Source organism: Schistocerca piceifrons, chromosome X (genome assembly GCF_021461385.2).
Source record: "Schistocerca piceifrons isolate TAMUIC-IGC-003096 chromosome X, iqSchPice1.1, whole genome shotgun sequence".
In the NCBI taxonomy this organism is placed as follows: Eukaryota; Metazoa; Arthropoda; class Insecta; order Orthoptera; family Acrididae; genus Schistocerca; species Schistocerca piceifrons.
The window spans coordinates 166,550,799-166,572,845 of NC_060149.1; the positions used below are offsets into that span (position 1 = coordinate 166,550,799).

At 39.6% G+C, this 22,047-nt stretch overlaps 1 protein-coding gene across 3 annotated transcripts in view; it reads right to left on the reverse strand.

The window, feature by feature from the left end:
• Positions 1-22,047, reverse strand: part of LOC124721341 (exocyst complex component 1) — a 274,341-nt gene that overhangs the window by 200,920 nt on the left and 51,374 nt on the right. For all 3 annotated transcript variants that reach the window (XM_047246261.1, XM_047246259.1, XM_047246260.1), the window contains 2 exons: positions 8,612-8,782; positions 2,152-2,241 (listed from right to left, as the gene is read on the reverse strand). In XM_047246261.1, the coding sequence (XP_047102217.1) occupies positions 2,152-2,241; positions 8,612-8,773 (252 nt within the window). In that variant the 5' untranslated portion in view covers positions 8,774-8,782. The remainder of the gene's footprint in view (positions 1-2,151; positions 2,242-8,611; positions 8,783-22,047) is intronic.

The following is a 22,047-nucleotide window of genomic DNA, read 5'->3' on the forward strand; positions in this document are numbered from 1 at the left end:
CACGCACTGTTAACTCAGAATTTTCCAAATTTTGTTGAAAAGCCATGGCGAGTCTTTTCCATCCTTGATCCACTTGCTACACACATACTGCTCCAGAGCTTGATTAATAACCAGTTTAAACTTTGGCTGTAATTCCTCTACGTCCATCATACTGAACTAAATGATGTCCATTTATTGCTTAAGTAGGATGCCAACAACTCATTATCAACTCTTTCCAGAAAATGACTTCATGAAGAAGGCTAAGAGTGTGTTCAACTATATTAATCACCATAGTTATGATGATATTGTGATCACTAATATCTCTCTTTGTACTGACACTGTCTATATGGACAGCTCTCCCCCCCCCCCCCCCCCCCCCTTACCTTCATTTCATGGTTTTCTCTAAGTTGGATAAAGTGATTACGATCTTGACCATCCTGCATTTCCTGGACCACTTCACCAAAAGCAGTTAAAAGTGTTCCTCCTCCTGGTACAGCATTAACTAGTACTTATTTGGCTTTGCCAGAGGTGCTGCTCATTGACTCTTACACTAGGATTGTTGAAGTCTAATGACGGACAGAATTCATAAACTTCTGTCATTATCTTCTCCTGCTCTCCATGTTTTCTTTAGATTTTCTCTAGCAAATTAAAGCACTACAAGGTTTATTTCTTAATGGTTTCCAGCTAAACTTTCATTGAACAACTCATATGCTCCCAATAACACAGCAGCATTCCTCATTGCACCCCATAATAGGCCATCTTCTTAGCTGGCCATGCAGGTTTGAAATGAATGCTTTAGTAGCTTTATGAATCACACTAGCAATTTGATTTGCTATATGCTGGAACCTATCTTCAAACACTGTCCGCTGGCTTTACAGTATCCTGCCAATTTCTGACTGAATTGTATCCACAAGAACAGGCAAGAGGAAGGGGGGGAGGGAGAAATGGCAGATATCAACCCTGTTGCAGTGCTGAGGTGAATCGTTTGCTTTGAGGCCTGCTAAAGAGGAGGTATGATGGTGAAGTTATCAAACGAAGTTGCTGACAGCCCATGTCTATAGGGCCAAGGGGATGGCAGGTATAAATATCACACTATCATATTCAGTGGAAAACTCTCTCTCTCTCTCTCTCTCTCTCTCTCTCTCTCTCTCTCTCTAAAGGCTACTGGTTACAATTTCGTGGTATGTGGGACTGGTGATGGAGGAGTGATGCACATCGTTAGTATCATCATCATGCCTTCTGTGCAAATTGTGGCCCCTTAGTAAATGTGTGTCAGAACATTTAAAATGTATCTCCTGAAGACACAAGCATACTGTTCCAAGTCTGTTCATATTCCACTGAATTATAAGAACCATTTTATTAGTGGCACTTGCCTTTATCCTTCCATCTTGTTCCCTTTATTCTTCTATCTTGCTGGTGAATGTAAGATGATGCTCAAACACAACTCAGAATGTCTTGGTTTCTAGGTATGCATGTCGAGGTACACTTTAGATCAATCATCATCTCAGCAGTATCCCCTTGTGTTACTATAGTACTATGTACCTTCGCAACAGTTTTTGTCAAGGCTGAATGACAATGTAACAAACACAAGATTCTTTAGAGTTTACAATGCTTCTGTTACTTCACCACAAGAAATTTATTTCTTTGGTCGCTCTCAGTTCCTGCATATTCCTCTCCTCAGCAAACTATCCTTGCTCCACACAAGGTGCTTTGAAGAGCAACTGATACAAAAGGGAGGGGGAAAACCACAGCATTCCCAGCTTGTAGGAACAAATTCACACTTCCAGCAATTTGCTTTGCTTCTATAGCCAATCTTACTGCGTTTGAAGTTTTGACTGTCATAGCAATGCAAAGGATTGAGCATACAGAGTAATGCTTTGAAACAGCATGACTTTTACCTTGAAGCTGAGGTTGGTTTGTGTAAAGGGGGAAAGGGGGGGGGGGATTAAGACGTGAAACAGTGGCATACGTTTCAACAGTTACTGAATTAATGTATGTATGTTTACATACATATGAAATCTTTTCACATATTCAGACACAATTCCCATAAAACAAAAGTTTTAAATTTGAAACTAATATGGCACCACACTTCCACTTCTTGCTATGTGAAAACTAGAATTAAAAATGTACTGTTTACATCCACTGATATTTAAAATATTTAACTATACTTACAACAGATACATTTTTCCCATCAAACAACTTCATTTCTGTAAGAAGCCAGGTTCTTTTCTTCTTGTAAGCATTTTTATCTGTCTTTTTAACCTGTAACATAGAAAACTCAACATGTCAGAGATATATATTGATGGTTTAAAGAAGAGAGATAAGTACAAAAATGACTTTTCTAACATTTTAAGAATGACTGCAGCAAAGAATTTATCTATGGCAAGCATTTCATAATCCGTATAAACAATGGAAGGATTAAAGGTAATTACTCAACTTCCATTTGTGGTGTTGGCACGTCGACAAGTACAAAACAAGGTTGAAATCATCAGTAATCTTTCAAATAATATCTTTCGTCAAAGCTAACTGGTTCACAAAACAAAATGTGTGCATGTGCACACATCTACATTGCTCTGGCACTGCTGTCTGATTTTCTGATTTCATTTTCTCTGTAATATACACTTTTAAAGTCAACAAGTTGTACTGGTTGTTCTGGGTAACATATATTGCACATTACTCATAAAGCAACAAATAAAATGTTAAGCTAAATATATTAATCACTGTCACCCCAAAATAGAATGTCTTCCAACATCGCCAAAGTGTACCCTAAAATAATGTACAGCAATTACGCTTGAAAAAGTGTAGTTTGTAAATGACCGCACTTTTTGTTGTGAAAACCTGTTGAAAATGACTGCATCAATGTAATGTACACCTTTTTGAATTATAGGCACTGACATATTACTTGCATAAAGATCATTTCTAAGTCTTGTGTTCACAACAAATGAGCAGCAGTGCAGTCACCGTATAATTATGTGCCCTTGCCATCTGTAGTGTAAGGCATTATGTAGGAGTAAGACATGTGTAAACAACAAATGCATGGTGAAAAGAACATATGACAGAAGATAGCAGATGTTCAGCAAAGTGGTGTAGGAATTCCCAGTTTATCAAAATGGAGTTACATCAGGTTTGTGAATGAACACCATGTATAGTCCATCTGGTGTTCTGTTCGACTTGGCAAGTAGCCACAAAATATTACCTCATGTGATATTAAGAAATGAAAGAATTAAACTAAGGTAGCTAAAGTGCATGACAGACATTAACAATGGACAAAACTCTGATTGTTTGCATAGCTCTGTTCAACATCTGTTTCATTATTTTATTAGAGCTTCCCATTTACAAGGGTAGATTGTTAAGACTGATGTTAGAAAACAGTAAACACAAATGTATTTCAACATATGCACAATATGTTTACACTATGCATGGCATGGTCATTCAAAAGAATTGTTTCAATGTGTAGTTCGTGACTTCTGCCAGTACTGTGGGTGATGCAAGAGCATGCACATTGCACTGGTGCAAGAGTGCTTTACTGCATCTACGTCACTTCTGCTTTAACTCATTATGCAAACAATATACACTCCTGGAAATTGAAATAAGAACACTGTAAATTCATTGTCCCAGGAAGGGGAAACTTTATTGACACATTCCTGGGGTCAGATACATCACATGATCACACTGACAGAACCACAGGCACATAGACACAGGCAACAGAGCATGCACAATGTCGGCACTAGTACAGTGTATATCCACCTTTCGCAGCAATGCAGGCTGCTATTCTCCCATGGAGACGATCGTAGAGATGCTGGATGTAGTCCTGTGGAACGGCTTGCCATGCCATTTCCACCTGGCGCCTCAGTTGGACCAGCGTTCGTGCTGGACGTGAAGACCGCGTGAGACGACGCTTCATCCAGTCCCAAACATGCTCAATGGGGGACAGATCCGGAGATCATGCTGGCCAGGGTAGTTGACTTACACCTTCTAGAGCACGTTGGGTGGCACGGGATACATGCGGACGTGCATTGTCCTGTTGGAACAGCAAGTTCCCTTGCCGGTCTAGGAATGGTAGAACGATGGGTTCGATGACGGTTTGGATGTACCGTGCACTATTCAGTGTCCCCTCGACGATCACCAGTGGTGTACGGCCAGTGTAGGAGATCGCTCCCCACACCATGATGCTGGGTGTTGGCCCTGTGTGCCTCGGTCGTATGCAGTCCTGATTGTGGCGCTCACCTGCACGGCGCCAAACACGCATACGACCGTCATTGGCACCAAGGCAGAAGCGACTCTCATCGCTGAAGACGACACGTCTCCATTCGTCCCTCCATTCACGCCTGTCGCGACACCACTGGAGGCGGGCTGCACGATGTTGGGGCGTAAGCGGAAGACGGCCTAACGGTGTGCGGGACCGTAGCCCAGCTTCATGGAGACGGTTGCGAATGGTCCTCGCCGATACCCCAGGAGCAACAGTGTCCCTAATTTGCTGGGAAGTGGCGGTGCGGTCCCCTACGGCACTGCGTAGGATCCTACGGTCTTGGCGTGCATCCGTGCGTCGCTGCGGTCCGGTCCCAGGTCAACGGGCACGTGCACCTTCCGCCGACCACTGGCGACAACATCGATGTACTGTGGAGACCTCACGCCCCACGTGTTGAGCAATTCGGCGGTACGTCCACCCGGCCTCCCGCATGCCCACTATATGCCCTCGCTCAAAGTCCGTCAACTGCACATACGGTTCACGTCCACGCTGTCGCGGCATGGTACCAGTGTTAAAGACTGCGATGGAGCTCCGTATGCCACGGCAAACTGGCTGACACTGACGGCGGCGGTGCACAAATGCTGCGCAGCTAGCGCCATTCGACGGCCAAAACCGCGGTTCCTGGTGTGTCCGCTGTGCCGTGCGTGTGATCATTGCTTGTACAGCCCTCTCGCAGTGTCCGGAGCAAGTATGGTGGGTCTGACACACCGGTGTCAATGTGTTCTTTTTTCCATTTCCAGGAGTGTATTAATGTTGTGTAAAGACAAACAGTCACAGTTTTACACTTTCCCAAATACTAATACAAGGTGATACCCTCTAAATTCTAGTAGAATAAGTTGCCATCACTTTTCCCACTAACAAAACAGTTTTTGGTTCATATTCACTTCCAACTGCTGTTTTTATTTCAGTTCTTACTCTGGGTGAATTTTGGGATTCATAAATCATCTCCAGTTATATAACATCACCAGAAATCTGATTATGGTTCAACTTTTAAAGTCATGAAAGCATGTTCTTTTTGGCTTCATTCAACTTTTGTCCATCAACAAGGCTGTGACTTCACTTCATGCAGTTATGAAACTGTCTTTACTTTCATAGCAATTTTGTACCACAGCTGTTGAATAAAGGCAGATCTTTTAACTCTTCCCTCACATATCTGCCCAGCACATACAGATGTAAGCTATACTGCACAGTGCTTCTGAATTTTATCCATTTGTGCTCCACATCCTCAGCCAAAAATCCTAAAATTTGATGTTGGCTCACATAATTTATAATTTTTTTCCTGTCACTTTTGCTCAGTAAAAATATTTTCCTACCTTTCTTAACATTTTTCGTAATACAACTAGTCATTTTTGCTGTGTCTTATGGTGAGTAATTGGTTCAACAGGTTCAGGTCTGTTACTTACTACATGGACTAAGATGTTGCTCTCATGAATCAGTTCTCTAATATTAACGATAATAGTGCAAGTATCTCAACTCGACACCACTTCAGCAACTTGTGTGTTCCTAACCTGCCCCCAGTTATCCTACCGGGTGAAGCGACCTATAGTGTAACATAGAATTCAAACTACATGTTGTTCCTGGCAAATCTTCGCATCACTGAGAGGTGAAATCTAGGTTTAAAACACACTGAAAAATTTGCCATTCAACCAGGATTTGACATCTCGGTTTCAACTTTACCGCCAGGCCCAACAGAGAATTCTCTAAGTGTACAAAGTAATTTTCAGAAAAAATGTTCAAGATGCTCTCTCACAAATCCCTGTCTCTGGTAGCACTTCACTGCATAACACTCCCATTCTATAGTTCCCCTTACTGCAGTTAACATGATCAGGAAATTTACTTGTAATATTCTCCTAGTTTTATCTTATGTATTCTGCATTCCTGACATAAGTGGTCTATAAAAAGCATCCAGTAATCATGTTTAATGAAAAGGATAGTTGCTTCCGCCATATAGCAGAGATGCTGAGTCATAGAATGACACAAAAAATAGACTGTTTTGTATGTGTTTTTTTAACAAAGGCCTTACTGGCCGAAAGATAACTTTACAATAGTCTTTTTGTTGTGGCTTTCTGCGACTCAGAATCTCTGCTACATGGTGAGTAGCAACTATCCTTTCATTATATTGTTACATTCCATCCTTGATTTTCCGTTGCTCAATTATCCTGTTTGTCCCACCTTTGATGATTAGCTTCACCCAGATTATTTCAGATTAAGAATCCATAATGAGCACAATAGTTATGATTAGAGTTCTTTACAGTATTAAAAAATGGTATTACAACAGGCGCCTAACCTACCCTTATGATATACGAAGGGCGTTTGAAAAGTCCGTGCAAAAATAAAAACTACTTACAAGTTCGGGGTAAACCTTTTTTATTTTTCAACATAGTCTCCTTTCAGACTTATACACTTCGTTCAATGCTGCTCTAATTTATTGATTCCTTCCAAATAATAGGAATTGCCCAAGTCTGCAAAATAGCTATTAGTTGCTGCAATCTCCTCCTCGTTTGAATAAAATCTTTGTCCTGCCAGCCATTTCTTCAAATTGGGGAACAAATAGTAGTCTGAGGGAGCCAAGTCTAGAGAATATGGAGGATGTGAAATGTGTTGAAATCGTATTTCCATTAATTTTGTGACCACAACTGCTGAGGTGTGTGCTGGTGCAATGTCGTGATGGGAAAGGACTCTTTAGCGGTCCAATCGCCAGCGTTTTTCTTTCAGCTCGGTTTTCAAACAGTCTGATAATGATGAATAATATGCACCTGTAATATTTTTACCCTTTTCCAGATAGTCGATGAGGATTATCCCTTGTGAATCACAAAAGACAGTCGCCATAACCTTTCCGGCTGAAGGAATGATCTTCGCCTTTTTTGGTGCAGATTCTCCCTTGGTAACTCATTGTTTAGATTGTTCTTTGGTCTCAGGAGTATAGTAATGTATCCATGTTTCATCCAGAGTGACAAAATGATGCTTAACGTACTGCAGATTCAACCTGAACAGCTGCATACCATCCTAGCAACATTTCACACGATTCCATTGTTGGTCAAGCATGAGCAATCGGGACACCCATCTTGCAAATAGCTTTCTCATGTCAAAATTTTTAAGCAAAATATTATGTACCCATTCATTCGAGATGCCCGCAGCACTAGAAATCTCACATACCTTACCTTTTCTGTCATCCATCACCATATTATGGATTTTATCAATGATTTCTGGAGTCGTAACCTCCACAGGGCATCCAGAACGTTCAGCATCTCTTATGCCCATATGGCCCCTCAGAAAATTTTGAAACCACTTATAAAGTGTTCTAATCTAAGGTGCAGAGCCACCGTAATGTTTATCAAGCTTCTCTTTAGTCTCCTGAGGCATTTTGCCTTTCATAGAGTAATGTTTAATCACCACACAAAATTCTTTTTCGACCATTTTTTGACAATCACTCGACTTCCTTGATTAAGAATGCCAAACACAAAGAAATAGACCAATATGGCTGAAACTTGGTGTCCGTTCTTTCCAAAGATGCTACTAACTAAACATGACCTTGATACACGCCAATGGTGCCATCTTTCGGACTTTGCACGGACTTTTCAAATGCCCCTCGTACATTCCAACCTGAATTTTACTGCAGTTCATTTCCTTTCAGTCACCTTACTGTTTCTAATACACAATGGGCATTTTTACCCTTAATAAGTGAGACTAATTCTGAGACCTTACAGTGAATGTCCTGTAGTTTACTAATTCCACATAAATGTTTTCTCTTTCAGATCTGCAGGGACAAAAGTTTGCCTTTGAGAGTACATGACTGATCTTTCTTTGATTAAGGTAGGGAATTCGTCAACCCTATGGATGGGTTCCTCCAAACTTTATAGTTATCTCTAAGGTAAGATGAATAAAGTGGGGAGTAATAGTGCGAGGAAATTTTGCCTGCAATGTCCTTTAATCTGTAACGTATCCCTTCCTAGATCGGTAATTATTTTCACAATTAGTATTCCATTATATAAGAAACAAAATAACTTATGTATGGCTCATGTTTGCTATATCAAAAGAACGGCATAATGAAGGTGGCACTTGGTTCAGCTCTCTCTCTCTCTCTCTCTCTCTCTCTCTCTCTCTCTCTCTCTCGCGCCATTTCTGAAAGAAATGAATGTTTCAGTCAAGACTCTTTAGTGTTGCTGCTTGAACCAGTACTCTTCATCCCAATAAATTATTCTATGAATATATTACAACACAAGGGGAAAAGAAGGGGCATCAGAAGGTGCAGTGGTTATGATGATGTGTGTGCCTATTGCTGGCACATTAATACTCTTTTTACCAGGAAAGTTATGGCCTTAGTTACTTCACAGATAACAGACATGTGTCTTACTTATTATCTTCCTCTTCAATATTTCTTACCTGGTGAATGGTCACAGAAAATGGCTTTTCTTTTGAGACTGTAATGCATAAAAGGTGTATTTTCTTCTTCTTCATTGGTTTACTAACATGAACTACAGCCACAAGCTGTTCATCACTTGGCTGAAATAATTCCCTCTGCAATATTCTTCTCACTGATGACATGATGTAACCCTTAAAAATTAAAAAAAAGTAAAGTTGAAATTCAAAATAACAATTTTATTGACAAAAAAATCCATAAAAACAAAAAATACACAGTCAAGTCAATAATTAACACCAGTCTGTCAACAGTTAGGTGATAACACCCAAATGTTTAGTCAATGATTGGTTCAGTTGGACCAGAGGACCCAGTCCATTCCGTGTAAACAGAGCACACACCGTTATGGAGGCACCATCAACTTGCACAGTGCCTTGTGACCAAATTGTGTCCATGGATTTGTGGGGTGTGCACCACACTTGAACCGTACCATCAGGTCTTACCAACTGTAATTGGCACTCATCTGATGAGGCCATGGTTTCCCTGTCATCTAGGGTCCAACCAATATGGTCATGAGCGAAAAAGAGGCACTGCAGGAGATGATATGCTATTAGCAAAGGCACTCGCATCATTCGTCTGCTGCCATAGCCCATTAACACCAAATTTCATCACATTGTCCCAATGGATACATTCATTGTACATCCCACACTGATTTCTGTGGTTATTTCATGCAGAGTTCCTTGTCTGTTATCACTGACAACTCTATGCAAACACCACTGCTATCTATTGTTAAGTGAAGGCCACCGGCCACTGTGCTGACCATGGTGAGAAGTAACACTTAAAATTTTACATTACTTAATACATTGAAATCCCTGTGCCACAGTGATATACCACATAGCTAGAGCAGCCAAAACAAAATAACACAGCCCATTGATAAAATGGAGTATTTGTTTTTGGTTGTAGTGTGAATGTTATAGCTGTTAGGCCAATCTATATGATTTCTTTAGCAGTGCGGATTGACATGACACAGCTGCAACACTTCATTTGTTACCAAAAACAAATTGCCACATGATACTGCACTTTATCAATACAATGTGCCATATTGTGTTGTCTCCTCTAGCAGCAAGCTAACAGACAAATACAAATTATGTAACTTTTTTTTAAAAAAAAAGGTGACTTAAAATCGCAACAATACTTTGGAAGGAAAAAAAAAAAAAGAAAAAAAAAAGAAAAAAAAAGAAAAATCACTACTAGATACAAAGGTTGGACAGAAAAATAAACATATTCCAGACCTCCTGCTACATTTATATCTACTTTTGTACACCAGATGCATAGAGTACCTGGCAATATTACATACACACATCAAAAAAAGTGTTGCATCACCCCAGTTCCCAGAACTCCTGAAGATAGATGTTGACTGTGGATATTGTATCACAGACAGTGTCCATCTGACTGTTCAGAGATGTCACTAAACCTGCCCAAAGATGTAAACAACCATGCATGAGCAGCACCTATTAGACGGAGGGGGTCCGACAGCCGATCAGTTCCAGTCATTCCACCAGGAAAGAGGTACATGGATTGTGTTGTCTGTAGTTCAAACATGCCTAGACGGTCAATACTGCGGTTCGATCACATCTGCAGTGTTACTTTGTGCCAGGAACGACTCTCAACAAGGGAAGTGTTCAGGCATCTCGGAGTGAACCAAAGCGATGTTGTTTGGACGTGGAGGAGGTACAGAGAGACAGGAACTGTCGATGACATGCCTCGCTCAGCCCGCCCAAGGCCTACTACTGCAGTGGATGAATGCTACTGACAGATTATGGCTCGGAGGAACCTCGACAGCAACGCCACCATGTTGAATTACGCTTTTCGTGCAGCCACAGGACGTCGTGTTATGACTCAAACTATGTGCAACAGGCTGCATGATGTGCAATTTCGCTCCTGACATCCATGGTGAGGTCCATCTTTGCAACCACGACACCATGCAGTACGGTACAGATGGGCCCAACAACCTGCCGAATGAATCGCTCAGGATTGGCATCACGTTCTCATCATTGATGAGTGTCGCATATGCCTTCAACCAGACAATCGTCGGAGATGTGCTTGGAGGCAACCCAGTCAGGCTGAATGCCTTAGACACACTGTCCAGCGAGTGCAGAAAGTGGAGGTTCCCTGCTGTTTTGGGCTGGCATTATGTGGGGCCGACGTACGTCGCTGGTGGTCATGGAAGGCACTGTAACAGATGAACGACACGTGAATGCCATCCTCCGACTGACAGTGATGCCATATCGAAAGTATATTGGCGAGGCATTCGTCTTCATGGGCGACAATCCGCGCCCCCATTGTGCACATCTTGTGAATGACTTCCTTCAGGATAACAACATCACTCGACTAGAGTGGCCAGCATGTTCTCCAGACATGGACCCATCAAACATGCCTAGGATAGATTGAAAAGGGCTGTTTATGGCTGACATGATCCACCAACCACTCTGAGGGATCTACATCGAATCGCTGTTGAGGAGTGGTACAATCTGGGCCAAAAGTGTCTTGATGAACTTGTGAATAGTATGCCATGACACATACAGGCATGCATCAGTGCAAAAGGACATGCTACTGGGCATTAGAGGTACCGGTGTGTACAGCAATCTGGACCACCATCTCTGAAGGTCTCGCTGTAAGGCGGTACAACATGCAATGTATGGTTTTCATGAGCAATAAAAAGGGCGGAAATGATGTTTATGTTGATCTCTGTTCCAATTTTCTGTGCACGTTCTGGAACTCCTGGAACCGAGGTGATGCAAAACTTTTTTTTGATGTGTGTATAACGCTAAACTAATTGGTATCTGGGGTCTATAAATCACATATTGTTGCCCTGAATTGTGTGGTGGATATACAAATCATTATTGCCCTTTCATCATGCTACAGATTTGAAAATAGTACCTTACAATCATGGCAGGTAATTAGACATTTCCCCGTCAGTTACTGGACCTACTGTCTGTCACCTTCATTTATTCATACACATTTCTTATCAAATCTCTATGGAATGGTAGGAGGCAGTAATAAGCTGTTAATAATTTTGCTATTCATTCTGCTTTCGGAAAAACGATTACGTACAGGTGCTTGTGTCATTAACATTCAGTTTGTCATTGTGACCCTGGCATAGTGAGTATATGCTCTTTGAATCCTCAGTTATGATGATTTATTTGAGTGTTTAAGATACAGCTACATCTATACTCCAAAATGAATCTTGTGGTGTGTGGTGGGGAGTATTTTGTGTAACACTGCACAGTATTTTCAAAAGATGTATGCACGACAAAGCAGTATATTCTGCAGATCAGTCTGATGAATTTTCTTGGTAACACCCATAACTTTCAATCTCCTCCAGTCATATGAAATTTGCTGCCTCTTGAATAAACAATATTTACACTATATTGCACAAATCACATTCTGTGGACACCGTAGAGAGGACTCATTAGGTGTTTGGAAAGATGGTTTGGAGCACCCAACATTTAGGTTATTAGCACATGTATGGAAGTAAGAGATGTATATTTTATTTAAGTGTGCTACAATGGAATGTCTTACAATATGAAATATTGTAATATTGTAGGCTGATGTACAACTACATCATGCTCCAGAAGTCACCATATGGTAAATTATCTATCTGTTTATTTATTTATATAATAGAGGGAAACATTCCACGGGGGAAAAATATATCTACAAACAAAGAAGATGTGACTTACCAAACAAAAGCGCTGGCAGGTTGATAGACACACAAACAAACACAAACATACACACAAAATTCAAGGTTTCGCAACCAACGGTTGCTTCATCAGGAAAGAGGGAAGGAGAGGGAAAGACGAAAGGATGTGGGTTTTAAGGGAGAGGGTAAGGAGTCATTCCAATCCCAGGAGCGGAAAGACTTACCTTAGGGGGGGAAAAAAAAAACAGGTATACACTCTCGCGCGCGGAAGTTATTTAATTTATCATTTAACTTCACTATCACAGTAGATGGTTGAATAGTCATGTACCTGTGTGTCTGTCTGCATATTATACTAATGTTGAACTTCTGAAGTCTTTATAGGGATTGCTTTGTTGTATTAGGTTTTGGAAAAAAAAAAAGATATGTTGATAATAACAGAGAAAATTAATTAATTAAATGCATTATATAACAGTTGTCAAAATACAAATTTTATAAAGATAATGGAAATTTCTGGATGGGGCAATATGTAAAATAAGGGAAATTCAGCCACTCACCTATCATGGATCGATACGTGGAGCACACAAACATGTAACAGGAAGCAGCACTCACTCTAACATTCGAGCAATAGCCCTTTTTCTAGCACAAAACGCTCATTGCAACTGCACATACACCCATATGCACACTCCCATGGTCACAGTCACAGCTGCATGACTATAGGAGTTTGTGTTTGGGTGTCTGTGCAGTTACAGGTGTGAATGTGTAAATGAGTGTTCTGTGCTAGAAAAAGAGCTATTGCTCGGAAGCTAGTGTGGTTGCTGTTTTCTGTTAAGTGTTTCTGTGCTCCATGCATCAATCCACTATAAAAAAAAAATCCTCAAAAACTAAACCCTATATACTACTTGTATTTTTTTGTTCAATTGAGATAATGATGCCTGTGCGACTTGCTTCTGTGTGAAAAATATCAATTATTTTCAGTTTCAGTGAAATGTGTGTTACATTTTTGCATTTATTGAACAGAGTAACCATATGATTTTGATCAGTGAAGGAATTTTAATAAATTCATTTCAGAATTTTGTCTTTACATTTCATATTATGTCTCAATGCTAGTTTAACTGGCAAAAAAATAAGTTGATGGTTCTCGAATGACAAACTTTTGGTGGGTTCTTTGATAATTCTGTATATGGCAAAGTCCATATCAATTCGGGCAGGCTAGGAAAATATCTTACCTTCATAGTCTCAGATGTTAGTGAATGTAGCATATGTTAAAATGAAGGTCTAAAAGGAACATGTACTTTTTTGTTTTCTCCAAAATAATTTCTGCTCTGAGATACAGCCCTCCAAAGGTGACACTGTGCATACCATTTGAAATGATTTATGATTACAAAGAAATCTTCCGTTTGGGCTTACCTGTCAAAGTTGTTTCACTGTAGCATTATGAACTTTTTTTTTATAATTTATGGATTTTTTCTTTCAAAAATGCCAATCCATAAAATTTTGATTTTTTTTCTGTTGATTAGTACCACAAATTCCCTGAAAAGGAGAGCTTCCACTTTTAGGTTGAACAGGTTTTATAAAAAAATTGAAATTTTTGCCATACATAAAACCTGTTTCATTACCACATTATCACATAACAGGCTCATAAAAATCTAAACAGAGCCTCATTCACATAATTTTAGTTTTGAAAGATGAGTAAGAGGCTCATTTTCCAAGCATTTCAAATTGTTCCAAAATGTATGTGAAAGGTAATAAGACTTAAAGGTTTCAATTTATAGAACTTCTGTGCACTCTGTTTTGTACTGGAATTAGCCAGTCAATGAACTAAAAATGAGTGCCACTGCTTCAGTATCTTCCTTTGATATAGAGTGATGTCTTCCTATTAAACCAATAGGACTTACAATCATCAAAACATTGTGAACAGGAAGTGAGCAATGATGGCATCGTTGCTGTCCTTCAGCTGGAAACCTATGTCCACAGCTGTTCCATGTGGTAGCATAAAGTTCACTACAATTTTGTTTAACTCATAACTGGTGTCTATTATCTCTGCAATCCACCAGTCACAGTCATACACAACTCCACAAACATCCCCCTGTCAGGTTTTGAATCAGAATATTACACTGCAGTTTCTGAGGTGTTCGTCAAACAAACGAAATTTCTTCTTTCTTGCTCTTTAAAGTGCGTGCAATATTAGTTTGCCCATCACTTTGAGTCCAAAAATGTGTCTTCTGAATCCTTTTCACAGGAGTATTTGTTTGGACCATTCTTATTTTTTCTGCTCACAGAATTCTTTGATTTCCTCTTTGGAAAAAAGAATGAAGGGCATGGATGTGTAAGATTTCACGACATGAAATCGTCAGCATTCTGAATCACAGCTGTATTTGGTCTGGAAAGATTATGTTTTGTAGCATGGTGCTTCAGCCTGCACATGCCCATTCACTTCTGCAATGTGTTGTTGTTGCCACTTTTTCATGTACTGGTGTGTTACTGCGTTCACTGACCACTTACCAAGTTCATCAGTGAAACTGTTAAATGCGACAGTTTTCTTAATTAGTTCATTTTCCTCCCATGTCGCTTATGTAATTTCTGCATAGTTATCTGCTGCATCTTCCAGGCCAAGTCTCTCGCTTTATGTCACAGACGACTAATGACTTCACACGCCCAACCAAGGTGTCTTATGTCATGTGCTAGTTCTTTAAAGTTGCCACACGAAGTTCAAAATTCGCGCAGTATACATATAAACAGACATCTCTAGGTGGGGTGTGGAACTACCCACGTAGGTCGTAGTGCATAAAATTTTGCTCTTCCAATATGTAAACTCGTATAGTTGCTCTTATAAACTGCAAAAGTTTCTTTAATACTGTGAGTCATGTACTTTTTCACTTTCACAACTTTTTTTTGACCTTCAACTGTTTCAGTTATAGTGTCTTTTTTGTTGGCACTCTGGCGAGAACAGTCCCACTTATCTTCCAGATAAAATGACTGCACTATTTGAACTTGAGCTGCTTCTATAGGATGACCATAATAGGGATCTGATCTTCCTAAGACTCCTTTTACAGACCTCACATTTCTTGATTCATCAACCACGTACTTTGATACAGATGGAATGTGGTTCAAAATTGTTTTCTTTGAAAATGTCTCTGGAATAATAGTTAAAACTTGCACCTTTTCACTGTAGGATGCACAATATTCAACAGCTGAATTGATATATGTGAAAAATGCCTGGCAAAAGGTGCAACAGTGTTTTGGTTCATTTTCTTCTGAAGATGGAATTTCTACTTTCAAGAGTGTGCTCAGTTTTGCTGTAGTGTATTCACTCATAGCTTTATTAATTTCTCTGCGCTTTCCTGATGCATAGAGCTCATGATTCGACTTCACTGACCATGGTTTCTTAACAGGACTAACACCTACATCTGTAGTTGACTGATTCGGGGTATTTAATTCTTCCTCTATTGATGCAAAATCTGCATCTTTTGCACCATGGGAGGCTTCACCTTGTTCAGATACTATCATTGTTGTTATTCTGTCAAAACATTTAGAACACAAAAAGTTGTCACTGAAATATCTTCACTTTGAAACAGAGTCTTCAAATGAGAACAATTATTCCCAACCTGAACAAAGTCTGTTTTTTTGTTTGTCTTATATATCACTCTTTTATTCATATGCAAATAGTCAGTACACTTCACTCTCCTGTGACCCCTGTCACACGACATTTCAAACAGTCCTTTTCACAAAACACATTACTGTGTCAACAGACAAATTCTTCACGAAAACACATGAATCACTGGATGGGCTCAGATTTCTTGGAAGCCTCTTCAGTAAACAAATTCGCATTGAACAACTACAATACAGAAACCTGCAATGAACAACCATGACAAAGGAACTACAACAGAGTGTAAGAAATAACTGCAACAAAGAAAGTGAAAAGAAATAGCTGCAACAAAGAAAGTGAAAAGAAATAACTGCAACAAAGACAATAGAAATAAACATTGTAACAAAGAAATTAGTAAGAAACAACATCAGTGCGGAGAGAGATTACCCTTGAAAGTAAAAAAAAAAAAAAAAAAAAAAAAAAAAAAAAAAAAAAAAAAAAAAAAAAAAAAAAAAAAAAAAAAAAAAAATTTTTTAAAATCAGACCTGTCCACCTTAAAAGTGGAAGCTCTCCTTTACAGAGAATATATTACTACATCGTACTAACCAACAGGGAAAAAACTAACTTTTCTGGATTGGAATTTTTGAAAACAATTTTTTCTGTAAATTATAAAAAAAAATTCAAAAGGCGACAGTAAAAGAACTTTGACAGGTATGTCCAAACGTAGGATACCATTGTAATCATAAAGCAATTATCTTTCAATTATAAAAAACTAACAAAATATCTAGATCTGTTACAGAGATACAGCATTTTAAAAAAATTTCCAAAATTCGCATCTTCAAAATGGTGTTCACAGTATCATCTTTGGAGGCCTGTATCTTGAGGCAGGAACTTTTTGGAGAAAACAAAAAAAATGTGTGTTTCTTACTTACTCCTGAATTTTAACATATGCTAAATTCAGTAACATCCAGGACTATGAAGGTAACCCCTTTGCCTGAAGTGATATGGATTATGCCAGATATAATTTTGGTCTCAAATTTTATTAATTTTGTGCTGTTTTTGGGATAGGAGGGAGGTGCTGGAGACTGCTCTACCCCACACTGTGAATACCACGGGAGATGGTGCAGAGCAGAAGGAATGCACTCCAAGTTGGCAATATATTTCTTGCTTGTGCGGTGCATATGTAAAGACAAAGATTGATAGAAGGGACTGAAAAATGCTTGACTGTTTCAAATAATTAAAGCTCATCCCCTATGGTAAGTCTCCCCTGAGCCATGGTAAATATTCATAATGTAGCAACATATGACATTTTGTGTGTACGTCAATTTATAAGGCAATTTCAGCTTTAATTAAGAGTATTAACTTCTGTAACTGCCTTGTGAATGTCCTTCCTCCATCCCATGAACTTGCAAGCACAACCAAAATTGATATTTGAAGCATTACCACTCAGCATCCCACTTCTTAATTCCATTTAGATATTTTGTTTTTCACAGAAATAACACACAGTCTCCATTACCAATGGTTCAGTCACAGGAAACTACTGAAATATATACACAACTTTAAACTACTGAAATGCTGTTTAGTTATACAGTTTCTAGTATCACACAATTAAAAGTTAAATGTGTCTGATAATTGTATTACTAGATAGGACAGGGTGGTGCAGATAAAAGTAGCTTGTGTAACTATAAAGGAAATGCAGTGAAATTACAGAAACAAAGAGCTGAAATGGACTTATCATTTATTTACAATGAAAAATACAGTGAAAAATACATTTACAGACAATGCTGAAAGTGACCCCTGTGAAATCAATTCACAGCTGTGCACATCTAAATATATTCAGATACACCAGGGGTAAAGGTTGGATACCGATGGTGGCAACTCCATGGCTTATCAGTTCCTGTATTGTTTATGGATTTGTTTCATAGACCTTGCCCTTCGAGTGTCTCCACAGAAAAAAAATCACATGTTGTTAGATGTGGTGAACATAGTGGCCATAAATGTTTGCTGACAGTTTTTTCCTCAGTGAAGACACCATGGATTCGTTCCAGGGGTACCTTAGATGTGTGGCATATTGTCCCATCTTGCTGGAAGAAGCTGTACTGTCTTAGATATTCCATGAGTTGTGCACAAAATGTACCACAAATTTTCATATATCTAACTGTGTTGAGTGTAGTGCCAAAAATAACAGTGCAGTGATGCATGTTCCTGTTACACCACACCAAACACCAATTTTTTTTCATCATGGTGTGGTTGCTGACACATAATGTTAGGGTTTTCCATTGTCCTGTATCTCGTGTTCTGAATTTACATGACCTGAAATGAAACCGTGCTTCATCACTCATGATGTAATGGAAAGAGTTTAACAAACCATCGCTGATGTTATTCAAAAATTATGTGTCGTAATCTACATGTTTCTGACTGCCATTCTCCCATAACTGCTGCACAACTGTCACACAATATGGCATGATTTGGGCTCTGAATAATTCTTTAGTGAATGTCTGCAATAACTTCTGGTGTGCAAACTGAAGGACTTCTTTGTCGTTTTACATTTTGCACAGATCAGTAGGTTCGCCAATTTTTATACAGACTCTGTAATCCTCTACATGGATACATAACCCCAAAAATTTTGCAAGTTTCCTTAATCAAACCTGTTTTCACATACGCTTCCACAATTTCAGTTCTTTTTCTATCGAAAAAATAACAATCGATTATTGAATAAAACTGTGCATTGTTGTAGTTGTTTACTTTATTTCAGAAGTTGAAATACTGCATTCGCATTTGAAGGGAAGGTACAAGTATATGATCAAATCATTCTCATTTCAGATACTAAAACTTATTCATATACATAGGTTCTTAGTAACTAGAACGTCTTGTTCTAGTATTGGGGATACATGAAGTGTATGAGGAGCCAAAGTTCACAAGATAAAATGCTAATTAAATGTATGATTAATTAGAACGGATTTCACTGTTTGATTAATTCATCAACTAGCATCACAATACAATAGTATTTGTGTCAAATGATACATAAATTCTCCCCTCCTTTTTCTTCTCCCAACCTCACTTTGGTCGTTCAATAACATTGCCAAGTAAACTGACAGATAGTAATTAGGTATTTCTCTATCTTCACAATCTTCATTGTTACATTTACTGTGACATTTTGTTTCTGCAATTACATACACAGTGATCAAAAAGTTTATGGTTGAGGGCACTGCTGCAGTGCATATGCAATGTAAAGTTATTGAAAAGGCTGTGTATGTAAGGATAATCGATCATTTATCATCATTTTATATCACACGATTTGCTATCGGCTTTAGAAGACGTTTAACAACTGAAAATGCTACATTTTCTTTTCTCTGTGAGGTACTTGATGGGTTAAACAAAAGATTTTGAATGCTAGCCATATGTTTTGATTTAACTAAGGCGTTTGATTGTGTTGATAGCGAAATATTGCTCCAGAAGGTGGACCATTATGGAATACAGGGAGTAGGTCACAATTAGTTCACCTCTTACTTTAGCAACAGACAGCAAAAGTCATTATTCACAGTGTTGAGAATGGCTGTGGTGTGGGGTCTGAGTGGGGGTATGGCCAAGTAGGGGGGGTGCCAGGGATCAGTGGTTGGCCCAGTTCTGTTCCTTATTTATATAAATGATATGCCCTCTAATACTAGAAGTAAATATAAAATATTTCTGTTTGCTGATGACACTAGCTTGATAGTAAAGGATGTTATGTGCAACACTGGCTCGGTTTCAAATAGTGCAGTTCATGACATAATTTCATGGCTTGTCGAAGATAAACTAACGCTAAATCACAGTAAGACTCAGTTTTTTACAGTTTCTAACACACAATTCAACAAAACCTAATGTTTTAATTCCACAGAATGGGCATATGATTAGTGAAACTGAACAGTTCAAATTTCTAGGTGTTCAGATAGATAGTAAATTGCCATGGAAAGCCCACGTTCAGTATCTTGTTCAAAGACTTAATGCTGCTATTTTTACTATTCGAATGGTATCTGAAGTGAGTTATCGTTCAACATGAAAATTAGTCTATTTTGCTTCAAGTTCCGGGGGATTGAGCAATACAGGCTCCAACAAAGATAGCGAGTGGTGCACCTCAGAATAGGCAACCCTCAACCCAAATATGAACCCAACGTACAGGGTACAAGATCATGGTTGGGTGCGGAACATTGGAAACCAATGTCAGCCCTGCAATGATCATAAATACAGACGTTTCTTGTCTTCCAAACCTTAAGTCAGACGACTGTATATAAGGGACTATACCAACTATTAAATGCACAGACTATTAACCTTTTAAATATTAACAGACATAGATAAAGGACTACAACAAGATAATGATTGAAGCAACAAGTAGTATATATATATAAAAATCAACCCAGTCACAAGCACAGAGTACAACTGCTAGTGGCTGTAAAACATTTGGTAATGACAGTATTTTCAACTGTACGCTCATTGAACACTCAATGGCGCTCTGTCAAAAGACTTTTCTTGTGGCTTGCCGTTAAACCAATTGTGATTCAACGGTGCACACTAATACCAACAGGAAATATCAACAGCGCTCTGTCGACAGGTAGTAATCTTGCCAAGTTATTAATAATCATAGAGCAAGTTGCTTGCCATTAAACAAATTATCATTCAATGGTGCAACACACACACACACACACACACACACACACACACACACACACACGACCACAGGCAGATTGAAACTGTCCAACAGTGAGCGTCGCTCTGCCAGGAGGCAATCTCACCAGTGCAACCTAGCGGGCAGTAAAATGAATAGCGAAACGTGACCGTCCACACAGGCCACCTGCCACCAATTGCTCGTACACTAGTATGTCCTCTCTCTTTGAAAACCGCTAGCGATCGCACACTAAGCACAGTGACCCCCTCTGGCGATGCACCAGAGGACAGAGAGCACGGCTCAACCTCCTCCTCCACAGATGAAGTGCAAGGGGGAATATCAAAGGAGGGCAGCACGACAGCTTAGGCTTTAATTTGACTAACATGCACCCGAATGGACCTATCGTTAGCAAGGTTTTTAAACAGGAAGTTGATCAGACCCAGTCACTTGAGGACCTGGCATGGGTCAATATAACGGGGGGCTAACTTACCAACACTAGGTGCTCCCCTGGCCACATAGGTGTTTAAGTTATATACAAAAACTCGATCCCCTTCCTTTATTTGGACTGAGACACAACCATGGTTATAGTGCAGAGCTTGCCCGAGGTGGGCTCGCTTAATATTGTGCCTAACATTCTCCCAATTGTGCTTAATTTCATCCGGATCCAAATTTGCTGGTAAGAGGTTTTTGATATTCCACAGATTGGCTAGGGAAGAATTAATTGGATAAGGAAGATTGAGGGAGGCGGGGGTCACGCCAGAAGCCTAATGCTCAGCAGTGTTAAAAGCAATGACAAATCCCACTTGTACTGTGTGTTGGCATAGTAAATAATTAAGGCTGCCTTTAGGTTCCAGTTAACATCCTCAGCAAACGAAGGCTGGGGATGGTACGGTGTGGTGGTAACATAACTGATGGCATTATTAAAGCAGAACCTGTGAAACACTTTTGAAATAAAGCCAGGTGCATTGTCGCTAACCAGGGTCTTAGGGAGGCCAAAGAGGGTGAAAACTTCAGTAAGATGGTTAATGGTGGTGTGCGTCGTGATCTTCCTGCCAGGGAGGAGCAACGTGAAGAGGCTAAAGGCACCCACAATGACCAAAATACAGCGGTTCCCTTTCTTGGTCCTGGGTAAGGGTCCCCATGTGATCAATGAAGACCTTATCCATGAGGGTAAACTCTCAGTCAGATTGCAATAATCCCTGACGAGTGTTATTTCCTGGTTTCCCGATTTTACAGGCCTCACATTGCCTAACTAATTGACGGACATCCTTATTCATTGCTGGCCAGGCGACATGCTGACACATTTTGGTGACTGTTTTGGCCACCCCTAAATGTCCGCCTAGGAGTGTAGTATGAAAATACTTAAAGGTGGGCTGAACGAGGCTCTGGGGCAAGCAAATCCTATCCTGACTGGACCTGCCGAACTGCTGACAGAGGACTCCTCTGTGTAAGGTATAACTTTGAACCTCCTCCCCGTTCAACATGGCCCACCTAATGGGCCCCAAGATGGGATCCTGTGACTGTAGCTCTTTGA